This window comes from Thamnophis elegans, chromosome 8, assembly GCF_009769535.1.
Source record: "Thamnophis elegans isolate rThaEle1 chromosome 8, rThaEle1.pri, whole genome shotgun sequence".
Classification (NCBI taxonomy): domain Eukaryota; kingdom Metazoa; phylum Chordata; class Lepidosauria; order Squamata; family Colubridae; genus Thamnophis; species Thamnophis elegans.
This window is the reverse complement of record NC_045548.1, coordinates 35,437,594-35,452,227: the sequence shown is the minus strand read 5'-3', so window position 1 is coordinate 35,452,227 and position 14,634 is coordinate 35,437,594. Positions and strand designations below refer to the sequence as shown.

At 37.3% G+C, this 14,634-nt stretch overlaps 1 protein-coding gene across 3 annotated transcripts in view; it reads left to right on the top strand.

Annotated features, from left to right (window-relative positions):
- NOL4 (nucleolar protein 4) overlaps positions 1-9,355 on the top strand; it is a 173,110-nt gene extending 163,755 nt beyond the window's left edge. For all 3 annotated transcript variants that reach the window (XM_032223026.1, XM_032223025.1, XM_032223024.1), the window contains 2 exons: positions 914-1,091; positions 9,130-9,355. In XM_032223026.1, coding sequence (XP_032078917.1) covers positions 914-1,091; positions 9,130-9,323 — 372 coding nt within the window. In that variant the 3' untranslated portion in view covers positions 9,324-9,355. The remainder of the gene's footprint in view (positions 1-913; positions 1,092-9,129) is intronic.
- Positions 9,356-14,634: the final 5,279 nt, after the last annotated feature.

Below are 14,634 nucleotides of genomic sequence, written 5' to 3'. Positions count from 1 at the left end.
GGTATCCTTCATAGAAAAAAGGTCCATAAAATTGGTCATACATTTGTAGAGCTTCCTTTGTTTTATTTCTGGCAAGATTATAATCTTGCTGTGGTTGTATTACTGTATATACTCGAGTATAAGCCTAGTTTTTCAGCCCACTTTTTGGGCTGAAAAAAGCCGCCTCGGCTTATACTCGAGTCAGTGAAAAATTTGCCCGAAATGGAGGAGAAAAGGCGGCGGGGCCATGCCGCTGGGTGACACTCGTGAATGGCCCAGTGCCCCTGTGAGTTTCCCCTCCCTCTGTGTCAGTTTGCCGCGCAGCGCGCACCGCACCATCCCCCCTCCTCACGTTCTAATGTAATGCAGGGCTGTCTTACGATTCCCCTTCCTCCCCCTCCTGCCGCTCTGCAACGATGTCCCACCTCCTCCTTGTTATGGCAAGCAGCCACATAGCGATGTCCCACCTCCTCTGGTACAGTGATCCAATGATAGGAATCACTGTGCCGTGTGTCATAGGAGGCGGGACATCGCTCCCGCGGCTGCACGGGACATCATCATCACAGCGGGACATCAGCATCATGAGGTGAGTGAAGTATTTCATTGAATACACCGCTAGTTTACTGTTTTTCTTTGAAATAAATATTCAAAAACATTATTGGTATCTATTTTTATTTTTGAAATTTACCGGTAGCTGCTGCATTTCCCACCCTAGGCTTATACTCGAGTCAATAACTTTTCCAGTTTTTTGTGGTAAAATTAGGTGCCTCGGCTTATTTCGGGTCGGCCTATACTCGAGTATATACGGTACATCTTTTTTATTTTTTATTTGAAAATAATTCATAAAAATTCCATTCCAGTATAATGTCTTAATCTTTTTATGAAACATATGCTCCTCTAACTTGACACTCTTCACTGGCCATTGTTCCTGCAGGATGAGCCTGCTTCTGCTGACAAACCATTTAAACAGGAACCAACCCAGGTCACAAACTCAACATCAGTTTCCAGTACACAGGAGGTGCTGTACATCAATGGAAATGGGACCTACAGTTACCATAGTTACAGAGGGTTAGGAGGAAGTCTGTTAAATCTCAGTGATGCTTCTACTAGTGGTGAGTGGTTTTGCACTTTTGCATATATATTTACATGCATGCATATCTGTCCTGTTTGAAAAATTGCTTCCTCTTCATTTCAAAATAAAGAATAGCCAAACTATTCGGTTGTACAATGGGCTAGCATCCTAATATTATGTTAATAGACACAGATTAATAATATTTAAACCTCATCTCTTTCTCTAATTAAACCTAGATCTATATAGTATAAAATGTAGAGTATTAGATTTGGAAAAACAAAAAACATCATGGCAAAGCAAGGTAATTGGAAAGAATTTTCATTTTCTTTAATAGAATGGAATTGTCTCTGCCTACTTTATCCACTTGTCAACATCCATGACGTTTCATTCCCTTCAATTTTTCTGAATTTCAGTTATATTGCTAAAGAATATTGCAGGTACTTAAAAGAGGAAAAATAGTCATTCTGATAAAATTCACAGGGAAATGTGGAAGTATTAGAGCCAAAACTGATATATTTATCTTTAAGTCAGAATAATACTTACTTGATCAGACTAATAGTTTCCTTATCTTTGGGATTAATTAAGAAAGTATTGTTTGCTCCAAATCACTATTGTACAATTTCTTGTTTTGAAGTATTCTGTGACTGTGATAAAGTTGCAATCTTGATCTGAACTGCCATCTTTATACTTTCATGTCAACTTTTTATAATTACTATATATAAGGAATATCTTTAGGCTTTATGCCTCTCATTTGTACAAAACTCTCTCAATCTATATGTCTGGAAATATGATACAGATGTTTCCCATTGTAGAAACTACTAACATCATATATTTAATGTCATTCTGCCTCAAGAAACACCAAAAACAAACACTTCTATGAATGTTTTATCATTTACATTTGTAATATAGAGGGCAAATCATCATGAAAAATGAGTATACAGTATATAGTAGAGTTTGTAACCTTCTTTAGGACAGCAACATCTTGGATGGATTTCTGAATAATTCTAAGAATTCTAAGACTTCTATATCCTGATTCTAACCATGTTTATTCAGAAAGGAGTGTCCCGTTTAATTTAATAAAAATTTCTTCTCAGCATTTGCAGTGGATAGTGGACTATAATATAGAACTGTTTTTGCAGTGTAAAACCCAGATGCTTAAATTATGCATATAATTAGTATCACTTATTTCCTATAAAAACATACTTAGAGAATAAGTGATAATATAATTTAATCTGTCTTTTAAAATGTATGAAGGACAAGATATTGTAATACTATTCTTTAAAACAATTTGCCTACATTCTATTAAAACTCTCATTGTGTTTATCTGTTAGTCTGTTCTGTTTGTACACTCAACTTAGCCCAAAAGATGCATTATGCCATAACAAATTTTGAATCAAAGTAAATCTGCACATTAAAGAATTCATAAAAATGAATTATATTACTATTACTTCTGTGGAATTGAAATTTCCATAATGTTCAGACCAATATTATTTGCAAACTTGTGGTCGTATCAGCATCCCTGGGGTTATATAATCATGATTTCCGATGCTCCCTGCCAGCTTCTCATAAGCAGTGACAATGGGGATGCCAACAGAAAAGGAGGGAGTCATTCCTGCTTTCACTGCTTTTTTGCCTGCCTGGGATCATTTACTTTATCTGTTTAAGTACATATTGACTTATTATTGACGTGTGTTTGTCACAACAATTATTTTTCTATTTATGATATATACTCAAATTAGGTGAGTAAAATAATAATCAAGACATCCCCAAATACCTCCACAGTGGAAACATTAATAGGCTTTCAGTAGCTTGTTGGGATTTTGGAAAGGAAGGAGTTGAGGTGTTTTGCTTACTTACTCTTTCCAGAAGAGATTGGACAGTCTGAAGTAACAAATAGAGTTTCCTGCTTGAGCCGAGGAGGGGAGGGGGGGAGTTGGACTAGAAAACTTTCAAGGTCCCTTCTAATTCTTGCTTCAAACACTTCTACAAAGAAGCAGGAAGAGGGTTCTCAAGAATGAGAAAGTGGAACTCCTTTTCTTTCATCCATCCATTCAGTCACTGTCCTGAGATTATATTTATGCTGATGACAGTGGTTCTCCAATGCAGTTCTCAAGTAATTTCTTCTGACAAATCATCAGGGAACATCCTGAATCTGGACAGCTGCTAGAGAGTTACTGAGTTCTTTTATTACTTCATAGCATTGTAAATATTTATTAAAATGATTGAAAGCAAAATGCAGTCTAAAATGCAACCTGTCATTGAAATTATTAAATAAATAGTTCCTTTTACATACCTTTCATAATTAGATGATTGGGGTCTTAATAGCACAATCTGCGTGGCATTTGAAAGAGAATAATTCCTCCTCTGATTTGAAAGCTGAATGTATCTTTGCTTATGAACTGCTCAGAGTTTTCCTGTAATGTGCGATATATGATTTTCAAGAAAAGTGAGAGAACATTTTCCTCATTTAATGATGCAGTTTCCATCTTTAGAACTGACCAATGTTAATTACAGTATTTCCCTCTCCCATATCTTGAAGCAGTGTTCTATTTTTAAAAAAAATAATAATTATCTGTACTAATATAAGAAGTACTGCTTTTTAAACCAATTAGAAATAACGATTAAATTTGCTAGGACTTAATGTCTTGGATAGGCCATTGAATCTTAAACTGGCTGTCAAATACTAGCTGCTGGATTGCTGGAGTAACTTAGACATGGCTTTGCTAGTCCTAAGCTGTCTGTGCTTTTTCAGTGAAATAAGCATGTATCTTATTCTGACTTGCATTTTAGAATTCTAAGTAATTGATGACGCCAACAAGTAATTTATGGAGCAATAACTACTTCCTGTTAAAATTTGCAAATCATTTGTCCAGCAGTGTGTTTAATGTCAGATTTACTCAGCAGTTAATATGATAAATGAATGCCTAATTTTTGAAGAGGATTCACAGTGCTTGTAGCATTTTGAATGATTTAGTTAAAACAAGAACTGTTTCACTTCCAAACGTATATGATTTCTCTGTAACTGCAATGAATCCATAAAACATAGGCAGTAATTACTTGCAATATAAATGACTAAGTTACCTCAATGATGGCAAGTGAAATAAAATTCCTTCAGCACTGAAAAGGATGTGACAGAGAAGATTTCTTACTTAAACTTCAGGTATAATTTGCTATTCTAGATGAGGTTGGACTTCTGCACACAGAAGAGAAAGAGAGAATAGAGTGATGGCTCTTTAAACTTAAAGCAATGAGTGTCAGCCTGTGAATTATTGGTATTTGTTCCCAATAGTAACATGCGGATCTGCCTGCATAATATCCTCTCTAAATTAATCAAGCATTAAGTGTAAATTCAAATATAAGGGAAATTATGCCTATGGATCTTCAAGGGCAGCCCCATATAGAGCACATTACAATAGTCCAGCTGCAAGGTGACCAAAGGGTTGTCTCACACTTCCCATATATGAGAATGGCATGCTAGTCCGGGGATGGGCATAACTGGCACACAACTTGTAGTTATGCAAAACTTCCTGGGCACAATTTCCAGGAGCTAGAATTGTGAGTCTACAATACTCAGATTACACCATTGTACTAAGTGGTGTTTAGTTATGTTTGACTTGAATATGGAGTTACACAACATACTACTTGGCCTCTCAATGGCCTTTCAAACCATTGGCCAAGGTATCCTTCTGGAATGACTCTGGGTTTGGAGGCACTGTGTTGTTTACTTTCCTCTTCCAAGAACATTTGCAAATGATGTTGATCAGCGCAAGAGGTTTGACGGCTGGCCCCTGCTTTGCGGGTTCCCTCAAAGGACAACGCTTTCTCCACTCCTGGTTAACATCTACATGAATCTGTTGTGGGAGATCATCCATCCCCACGGGATGAGATATCATCAGCATGCTAATGATACTTAGCTATATATGCCTTTACTATCATATGTTGTGGACTTGCGTAGAAGCAAAAATATTGGACTAAAATACATATGTGACCGGAAAAGATGATACAACATATTGATTTAAAACCTGAAATATTTTTGTTGATATTTAGCTATGTATCTCTGCCATGGTGAGTTAAAGCAATGCTATGGCCATCTTATCTTGATGCATGGAGGCTGTTGAGGTCTGGATGTGGAGCAACAGGCTAAAACTGAACTCTAGCAAGACAGAGTGGATCTAGATTAGGTGCTCTTTGGCTTATGAAGAATTACCATTATAAATTGGGGTACCATGCCTCAGACTGACCCAATGAGTAATCTGAGGGTTGCAGACTCACAATTCTTGCTCCTGGAAATTGTGCTCAGGAGGCTTTACATAACTATGAGTTGTGTGCCATTTATGCCCATTCCTGGACTAGCATGCCATTCTCAGAGATAGGAAGTGTGAGACCACCCTTTGGTCACCTTGCATCTGGTCTATTGTAATGTGCTCTACATGGGACTGCCCTTGAAGAATATCTGGAAGCTTCAGTGGGTTAAGAATGCAGCAGTCCAAACAGTTTTGCACAATTTTAGACTTGGGTTACCTCTGATGGATTCTTGTCTATGCAACATCCCCCATCCCAATGAGATATGATTGGCCCCCACCTTGTTGCTTTTCTGAAAGACCCTGAAGATATGTTTTCTTAAATGAAACTGGTCAAAAAAGTAGGCTAAGCCAACTTATTATGTTTTTATTTTTGTTTGTGTTAGAGCTATGTTTGAAAGTGTTTTTTAAAGCAATATCCACAATGATATATTAAACTTTATACTATTTTGCTGTTCTCTTGGCTCTTAAACCATAAAACAGAGTGCCCTGGCCAAGGAGATCAGTTTTAACATCAATTTTTATGAAGCACTTGAAGTGGTCCATTAATTTGCTGTTAAATCAAAATATGTCTTCTGCAGCAATTCCATTATAATGACGATTTACATTATATTCCACTTTGCCATTTTAGAAGCTCTCAATGGCTTAGATGTGATTTCTAAATAGTTTCCCTTACTGGCATTGGCATGCTGAAATCTTCAATAATTCATAAATATAACAGCATTGTATGCCCTCTGGTTCTAGATACAGAGGACGGAGCAATGCCACTAATAATAGAAATGCAGAAAATTGTAGTATATGTAAATAGAGATGTATATTGTCAGTGTTCCATATAGCATCCAAATTAAATCAAGACAAAGTACTGCTCAAACTTCCAATTTAGTAAGAGAGCTATGCTGGCACATCTGGGAAAACCCAAATCTGAAGCTTCTCAATTTTTCCCACCCAAGTTAAAGTTCATGATACCCCCCCCCCACCCATAAGTTCATCACATGGTCCAATCTTCCACTGCCATGTTGGCAGTTCCACCCATCCAGTTCCGGTCAGGTGCAGAGGTGCCAAGACAAAGGATGACCTTGGCAATCTAGAAAGGAATTTTATTTTGGCTACATAACATTCTACTCCGTACTATCCCCCCTCCCAATTCCCCACTATAGAAACAGCATAGTGGAATAGAAATGTGGCAGGCCAAAAATCCAAAAGGAACATGGTTGCAGGCCTGACATATATTTGCTTTTGTATTGAAAATAAGAATGGTTCATGAGGTGGGCTGGAATCCTAGAGTTGTGAAGCTTCTGGATTTTTTTCCCTATTTTAGTTCTGAGAAAGAAGTGGAATTTGGAAAGAGAAATTGAAAGTTATTCAGTTCTTTTTGTTTAGCAAATGTTTTACTCTATAGAAGAGTGTAACTTGATTTGCTTATTAGGTTGCATATAAAATGGAAAAGTAGAGTTTATTCTGATAATTTTATTTTTTTGTTAAAACTATTGTGAAACAATTTCACATTTACATAAACAGATTTTCAGATCAAATGAAATCTTTATTATTTTCATGGACCAACTAAAGGGATGTACACGTTTGCTGAGCTTATAAGGAATTAGAATCTCTTCATTTTTGCCTAAGAAAATGGACAAAGGATTAATTCTGAAAACAGATGAAATCATCAACGTAGTAAATATTAGGCATCTTACCATTGTGCACTGCATTAACCTTGGTAACCCAATATTTGCATTTTAGGGAAAAAAAACAGAACTTCTTCTCAAATGACCTTGGATAAAATAGAAAATTGATTTTTCAGGATATATATTTTTTTGGCTTTCACTTTGGTACATTCAATGGATGATATGGTTCCCAGTTGTTACCTTCCATCCATTTGCAAATTCATCCCCAGTATAATTTTTGAAACTAGAACACAGTTTTGCATATAGTACTCCTATGATTCAAGTTCAGTAGGCAACAGAGTGATCAACTAATTGGTCACTATTGATGATTCCGCAGTATAGAGTGTGCTGACAGGACTGTAAAGTTGAATCTAGTTTGGTGAGAATGTAAAAGCTAAGTGACTTAATATATGAATAAGCTGTCCTCAGTTTATCTGTGCACTTGGCACACTCTAGTTTTTGACAAAGAAAGAAAGTTGGTTTCAGAAAATCAGACACCAGTCGGTCTGTTTTCAGTTATGAACAAAGCCTAGAATAGACTATTTGTCACGTTCTGGCGTTCACGTTGAATACAGAGAGTCAGTTTGTTTGGTGAAAACCTTTATTTCTATCTAATATTATGTGATAACCAGCACTAAATGATAATGATACAAAGCAAATCCAAGTTAGTTCTAACCAAGTTAACACCATCACTCATATATATACCATTACCCCACCCAGATCCACCCACAACTCCACCCAGATGACACCCAACCACCATCACCAATCACCATGACCCACACCCTCAGCCACACCCCCACTCAGTGTCATCATAGCCTCCTTCCTGCTTCCGAGTAGAAGAGTTACATCAGAGTAGGCAGTTGCACTTGAGTAGAAGAGTTACTTCTGAGGAGGCAGTTGCACCCAAGTAGAAGAGTTACTCTGCAGAATAGTGAGGGAAGCCTTGCAGAGCCACATGCAGCTACAGGCTCCGCCAACATCAGAGAGTCAACATCAACATGGCAGCATTGGTGGCGTGTAAGCATGGCTGAACAGGTGTGGTGATCTCCCCTGAATGGCAGCCCGAGGGCTGAAACTATTAAGCAGCTGACTTGATTGCAGCTAGAAAATTATTAACCAGTTGCTAGAGTTTGTTATGGTGGGTATATTATGCCAGACCAGCTAACTCTTTTTGCATGGAGTCATTGGTTCGGGAGATAATGCATCCACCAGTATATATTGATTTACATACAGTGAATTCAAAGAAATCCTTGTTGTCAAGGTGGATAAAATGTGATTTGGATATTTTGACAGAACAAAAGCAGCCATTTCAAATGTGTATTTAGTAGGAATACTATGTCAAGTAGAGACTATGTTTTAGACACAGAAATAAATAACCTGGGTAACAGCTGCATAGAGGTATTGCTTAATTTAATTTTTAAATTTACTTTTGTCAAAAAGAAGTAGTCAACAGTACAGAAAAAGCAGCTTAAATATCCTTATTAGATGAAAAATGAATATAAATTTAACAGTTACTATGCTTAAGGGCATAACAGCAAGCCAAAATAATAGGGGAAAATTGAATAGATAAACGTAAAAACTCATTTTTTAGTAAAAAAAGTAAAGATTTTTCTGTCCAGCCCTCTCTTTACATATGACTACAGGATAGGATGTCAAACTTGATTTCATTGAGGACCACATTAAACTTGTGTTAGCCACAGGGGGCTGAGTGGGTGTTGCTGGGATGGGCATGGTCAGCTTGCTGTCCTGCAGCCCTCTGGCAGTGAAAATGGAGCCCACACCTGGTCCTCCCGGGCTCCATTTTTGCTGGCAGAGGCACTGCCGGCAGGATTCTCCGCTGTTTCGAGGGCAGCTCTGCGGGCCAGGTCTGGTCTGCAGGCCTTGAGTTTGACACCCCTGCTATAGGATAAACAGATGAAATGGAAAATGGCATCTTGGTTTGGGACCTGCATGAATAGAAAGGCATCTTATCAGGCAAAGAATGATAATATAGGAGCATCCTACATTGCATACTCTTCACTGAACAGGAAGTTTAGTTAATTTTCCAAAGACCTTTTAAGTCTCTGAATCCATGAGGTTATCTTGACGTTTCATTATTTTTAATTCTCTTTCTCAGGTCCAACTGATCTCAGTATGAAGAGGCAGCTAGCAAGCACTTCCGGGTCTTCTAGCAATACCAGCTCTAGACCTCAGCTGAGTCCAACTGAAATTAATGCAGTACGGCAACTGGTTGCAGGATATAGAGAATCAGCAGCATTTTTATTACGTTCTGCAGATGAACTGGAAAACCTTATTTTGCAGCAGAACTGAGACACACATTATTATCTTGCTGATCTAGTTTTATCATAGAATTTCCACTGATGACATTTTGATATTTCAGAGCAGATCTTTTCATGTGCTGCGGTCTTGTTGACAAATTAATTTCCATTATGCCACACTGTTCTCAGTGTACTCGGTGTGTTATGATTCTCCAAGCGAACTTGGATCTCTGACATTTTTAAGATCCTTTGTAATACCAATTTGGTTTGTTTTCATGTGTCAGCATCAATAGCAAAAAAAGTAAGTAGAAGTGTTAACCCATTCTAACATGGACAGAAACAACAGATATACACTGAGGTTTCAAATTTGATTCAGAATCCAAGTGCAATATTAATGGAATGTGCTCCTAATTCAGTGGACTCAAAGCTGCATTATATGGCAAAATGTTGCCAAAAGCCCTGATATTAACAGGATGCAATGAAAAGGATCTTGTATTTTAAATAAAATGTAATTTTTATAGGAAAAAAAACAAGAAAAAAAGGCCGGTTCACATTCTAAATTGATCATTTTTACTTTGGTAAATTTTTCACTGATTTTTCAAATGAAGTTTTGAGGAGCCGTTGTTAAATCCTCCTCAATGAAATTTTAATCCCCTCTCCAATTCACCTCTGTCCTCAAGGCATATTTTTCATGCAGAGCGGGTCATTCCCTTGTAGTTTCCTATCAAACATTTGTAGACTTAATTCTGCAGGAAGCAGATTTCATAGCATTTTTGCTTCTGTTTCATAATGAGTTGCAACTTATTAGTAGTTGATGAAGATGTGAGAGATATTTTCAAAAGACATATCATTAATTTTGTTTTTAAAGGGATTTCCTACAAGCCAGCTCATTTAACTCCAGGATTGCTGCTGCTGTCTTGTACAAATCCTTCTGGTAGTGAATGAATGTAGATGACTGAATGTGAAGAGGTTGCAAGTGACAATCGGAAAATTTGCACTCTTGTGTATATTTCTTTTCTTTCTTTCTAAATGAATATGTAACTGAAAAGGGCCATTGACACTTCTGATGTGATTTTATAGTGCTTATGCTAAACGAAAAGTTGTACAAAAAATGGTAAATGATAAAACTGCCATTTAAATAAAATTTACTTCCCTTGAATTTCTCCCTCCCCTCCCCCCTCCCCATTTCTTATTTAGGATGTCAAATACACATCAGTGGTGTTTGCTGTGTGCTAAGGAAAGCTTATTTTTATGTATTTAGAGAGAAGTATTTTACTTCGGGCTTATGTAATATCTGTTTTGTTGATTAGCTTTTGTTAAATAACAAGTTCCTTGTGCATTCCTAAATTTGCCTTATTTCTGTGTACAATTTTTTATGTACTTTGGTTTTTTAACAATGAGTTTAAGGCATCCGGTGATATTTTCTATCTACTTGTTACATATAGTTTTTCAAGTAATGACTGTGGTTGTGACAAAGTAATGTGCACTTTTTTCTTGTAACTGGACATTGCTATGCTTTTTCCCTTTAGTGTTTCTAGAATTACTGTTGCATACAGTTATGTTTTTAAAAGACAACTTTTGTGATACTGTTGGTGAATATCAGTGTGAAAAAGTCTATTGAAATGAGTGTTTTGGAGATACCTAAGTACACAAGCTGTTAAGTTGTAGACTCAATTGTTCACAAATTTAAATGAAATTTTAAAAAAATGAGGGCTGGGGGAAAAATCTTCAGTTTTGTTTGGGTGAATAAACATATGTGCTTCAATGCATGCTTGTGAAACAGTGTTTGACATAAACTTTTGTCTTTTCTCTCAGGGCAATTTAAATCCAAATTATAAAAAAATAAAATATTCATCTGAAGATAATGATGGTTTAGATAATCAAATAGAAGCATGCTTTGCATACATTTTGCTGATGTCATTGCCTAGATTTCACTGAAATTGTTGCTGTTTAATTTGCCTATGGAGCCTTTTTAAACTTAGTATATATCACAAGTAAGTGGTGAAGATTTGTAGAATTCCTAGGAAACGTTCTAATCACTGCAGTGCTGTAGCACAAACTTGGGCTAGTGCTGGGATTAAAACCTTGACAACTTCCCTAGCAATCCAAACTTGGTAAGATAATCATCATTATTTAAAAAGAAACAAAGAAAAAAATACTTAGCGAATGAACTGAATGTGTGCCCAAATAAATGCTGTCAGGAAAGGGAAGCAAAATCACGATGTGTTATTGATAGTTTAAATGATGACATTGCATTAGAAATTATGGATACTACCCAATCCTCTGGATATATCAAAAGACACATGTAGAAGATTGGCTAAGATATATACATATTTTCTCCATTGTCTTAACATCCACTGCATGTGGCTGTGTTGTATTGCACTAAAATAATGATGACCATTCATGATAAACCAGTTTGTTTAGACCTTATCTACATGCATCCAGCCACATTCTGGCCATGCTTAGATCTCTGGCACAAGAGAAGTGATACCAAATGCAATGGTTTGCAGAGAAGTAGACCCACAAATATATTATCAATGCATGGGATAGTCCCATTACAGTAAGATGCTCAAAAAGGTGGACAGCCAAACAAATACAAGATACATACCTGAACAATTTGGAGAAGCTGTACAATAAAGTCTCGGAAGAGTACAAGTTTTTTTCCTGACATCCAGTTCTACATGAAGAAAGGGTTAAAGTTTAGTAATTATCATGAGTATGTTTCAGTGGAACTGCATCTTTTGAACCATTGGAGGTGGGGTCAAAGATGTTGGTCTGATAAAAGTGGCATTGTGACACGTCCCATTCATTTGAAGTCTGCATCATGACGTTTAATCCCTATATATGTTCCAGTTGGATAGAACTTGTGGCACAATAGCAGAATACTGCTTTCACAGTTTTGACAAAAAGGAGGAACTTGAGGATGGCCATGTTTACCACTTATGTTGCTTCTTTTTGGAGGCAGGGGTGGGTTTTTCCTGACCAAAAACCCTCCCAAACCATTATATTAAAATCACATCCCAAATAGAAAAAAATGACAATGAAGGTAATAAAAAGTTATAAAAAGTACTGCCCCCAGAAGTTCAACCATGATTAATATATCCAAAATATATGCCTTTCTTTTGTTTAATATGTCTGTCACACTGCACCTGCAGTAGTCAAGTTACTTTCTTGATCCCAGCTACATGAACAAGGATAGGAAACCAAGTGGAACTTTCTTCAATGTGTGAACAAAATTTGCCACCTGTTGCCAAGGGGTGGCAAATTTGCTTCACATATTCGAGAACTGGTGGCCTGACATGGACAAGTAGCAAATAGATGAACTCTTGTTAATCATTGTTTAGTGAGATACTAATAATGCTATACAAATAGCAGCGAGGGTCACATAATTCCTTAATTTTCTCTATGGAAAGCTCTTTGGCCTTCCTTGTTGTTAGGTAAAAGTGTTATCCATCCAACTATAAGTTGGCAGTAAATCATAGTGGGAAGAAATTTGCTGCTCCCATGGTTTACATTCTTCCTCCATCATATCTGTTTTGAGTCAATACCAAACAGTGATATTCTGATGTACATGCAGCAAGGAAAGCAATTAATTGATTCCTCCAGCTTTATTGCCCTCCTCCTTCAATATGTCAAGCTGTTGACATGTATGCAACCATTCCCCAGTCACATCCTTATCTCTTAGCTGCTGCTTTCTCTAACTCAGTGGTTCCTTTTTTTGGCCATGCCCCACCTAAGCATCTCTAAAATTCTGATACCCCCCCCCACCTGTGACATATAATTCTTACTAATCAAAAGTGAACTATCACGCAGAGGAAGCCTAAAAGGCTATTAACTTGGTTTAAACAAGCACTACTGCACTACTCATTTTATGCATAGAGTTTGTGACTAAAAGAGATGAATGTGAGAAAAACATATGAAATGATGCAAATTATTAAAAGAAATAACTATTAAAAAGGTGGTGCAGAAAACAGGAAATTTAACAAACATTCTTAGGTTAATTTATGAATAATAAGATTGTCATGAACGAAAGGGGGGTTGTAACCTATGTCCCCCCTACTCACCCACTCGGTTTTAACTTGCAGCTTAGTAAGGAAATGCTTTGGTTGTTTAGTAGGTAGAGGTGAATCACACAGGTCTGGCAAGGCCTACACATGCGTGGCCCAGCCCCAGATTGCTTTGAGAGGAAAAGTCTTGTATAAAACAGCCTGGGAAAACACAGACGAAAATAACTGTAAATCTAACAATTTCTTACTTAAATTTGGGTCCTGGTTCTGTATCCTCATTGATGGGCTTCCCTTAGGAGCCATCCACTCTGTCTCCCCACAGAGCAGCTCTCCCTGCAACCACCCAGCAGCAAAGCCCACAGGAAAGAGAGAGAGAGACTCTGCCAGTCCCATGATTCTTAGTGGGAACACATCTGATTGGCCGGCAGTTTCTCCCTCCTCCCTTCAACTGGGATATTGGGAACCACTACTCTAACCCTTCTTTGGACTGTTGGTTGTAATCCAGGTTGAATAAAATTGAGAGAGGGAGGGAGGGAGGGAGAATATTGCAGAGTAAAGTCACAAACACGATGCTTATCTAGGAATTCTCTTTATATAAATAACAAGTGTTGTTTTACAGATTCATCTTTGTTCTGTTCAGGAGGCAATGAGGAGAAGAAATGGGGAAGTGGACCTTTTCTGTCCTGATATATTGTTTCAATCCCTTTTGCATGCACTCATTCCTCTGTTCTGCTATTTCTAGCTTTCAGCAGTACTTCCCAGGCACTGCTGTGTCCAGCTGCTTAAGAAATAACAGCAACAAGGTAGTAGATGCTGATAGGAACTGACAGGAGGGGCCTTGCCCAAATCATCCTGAACTGCCCAATCAGATTTTCTGAATGAATGTTTAACGAACTGGGAAATATTTTACATAATTTGCCGCTCTTATTCAATGCTCCCTGATTAAGAGGGAAAACACTAATGATGATGCAGCCATGATTTAAGCCTAAGCTTGTCTTGAGGAGATGATATGAAGCCAGTAAGTCTCTCTCTAAGCTTTGAAAATGTTTCTGGCATTCTCACCCAGTAGTTTATTGAACTCCTGTGGCTTCTTCTACCCTCTTATTCAACTGCAGTCGGTATTGTAATATATTCATCAATTGACAGGGCCTTTCAAAGAACCTTTGAGCTTGACTGTAGTGCTATTCAGCGATGTCTACTGTATTACAGTATAATAGTGAAGACTAGTTTTATACAAAGGCATTACTGTAAACTATACAAACTTTATAAGTGCAAAATAAGCAAAGATTGCTACAATAAAACCTCTGCTCCACATATGGTTACCTTCTGTGAAGGAGGTAATATGCAATAGTTTCC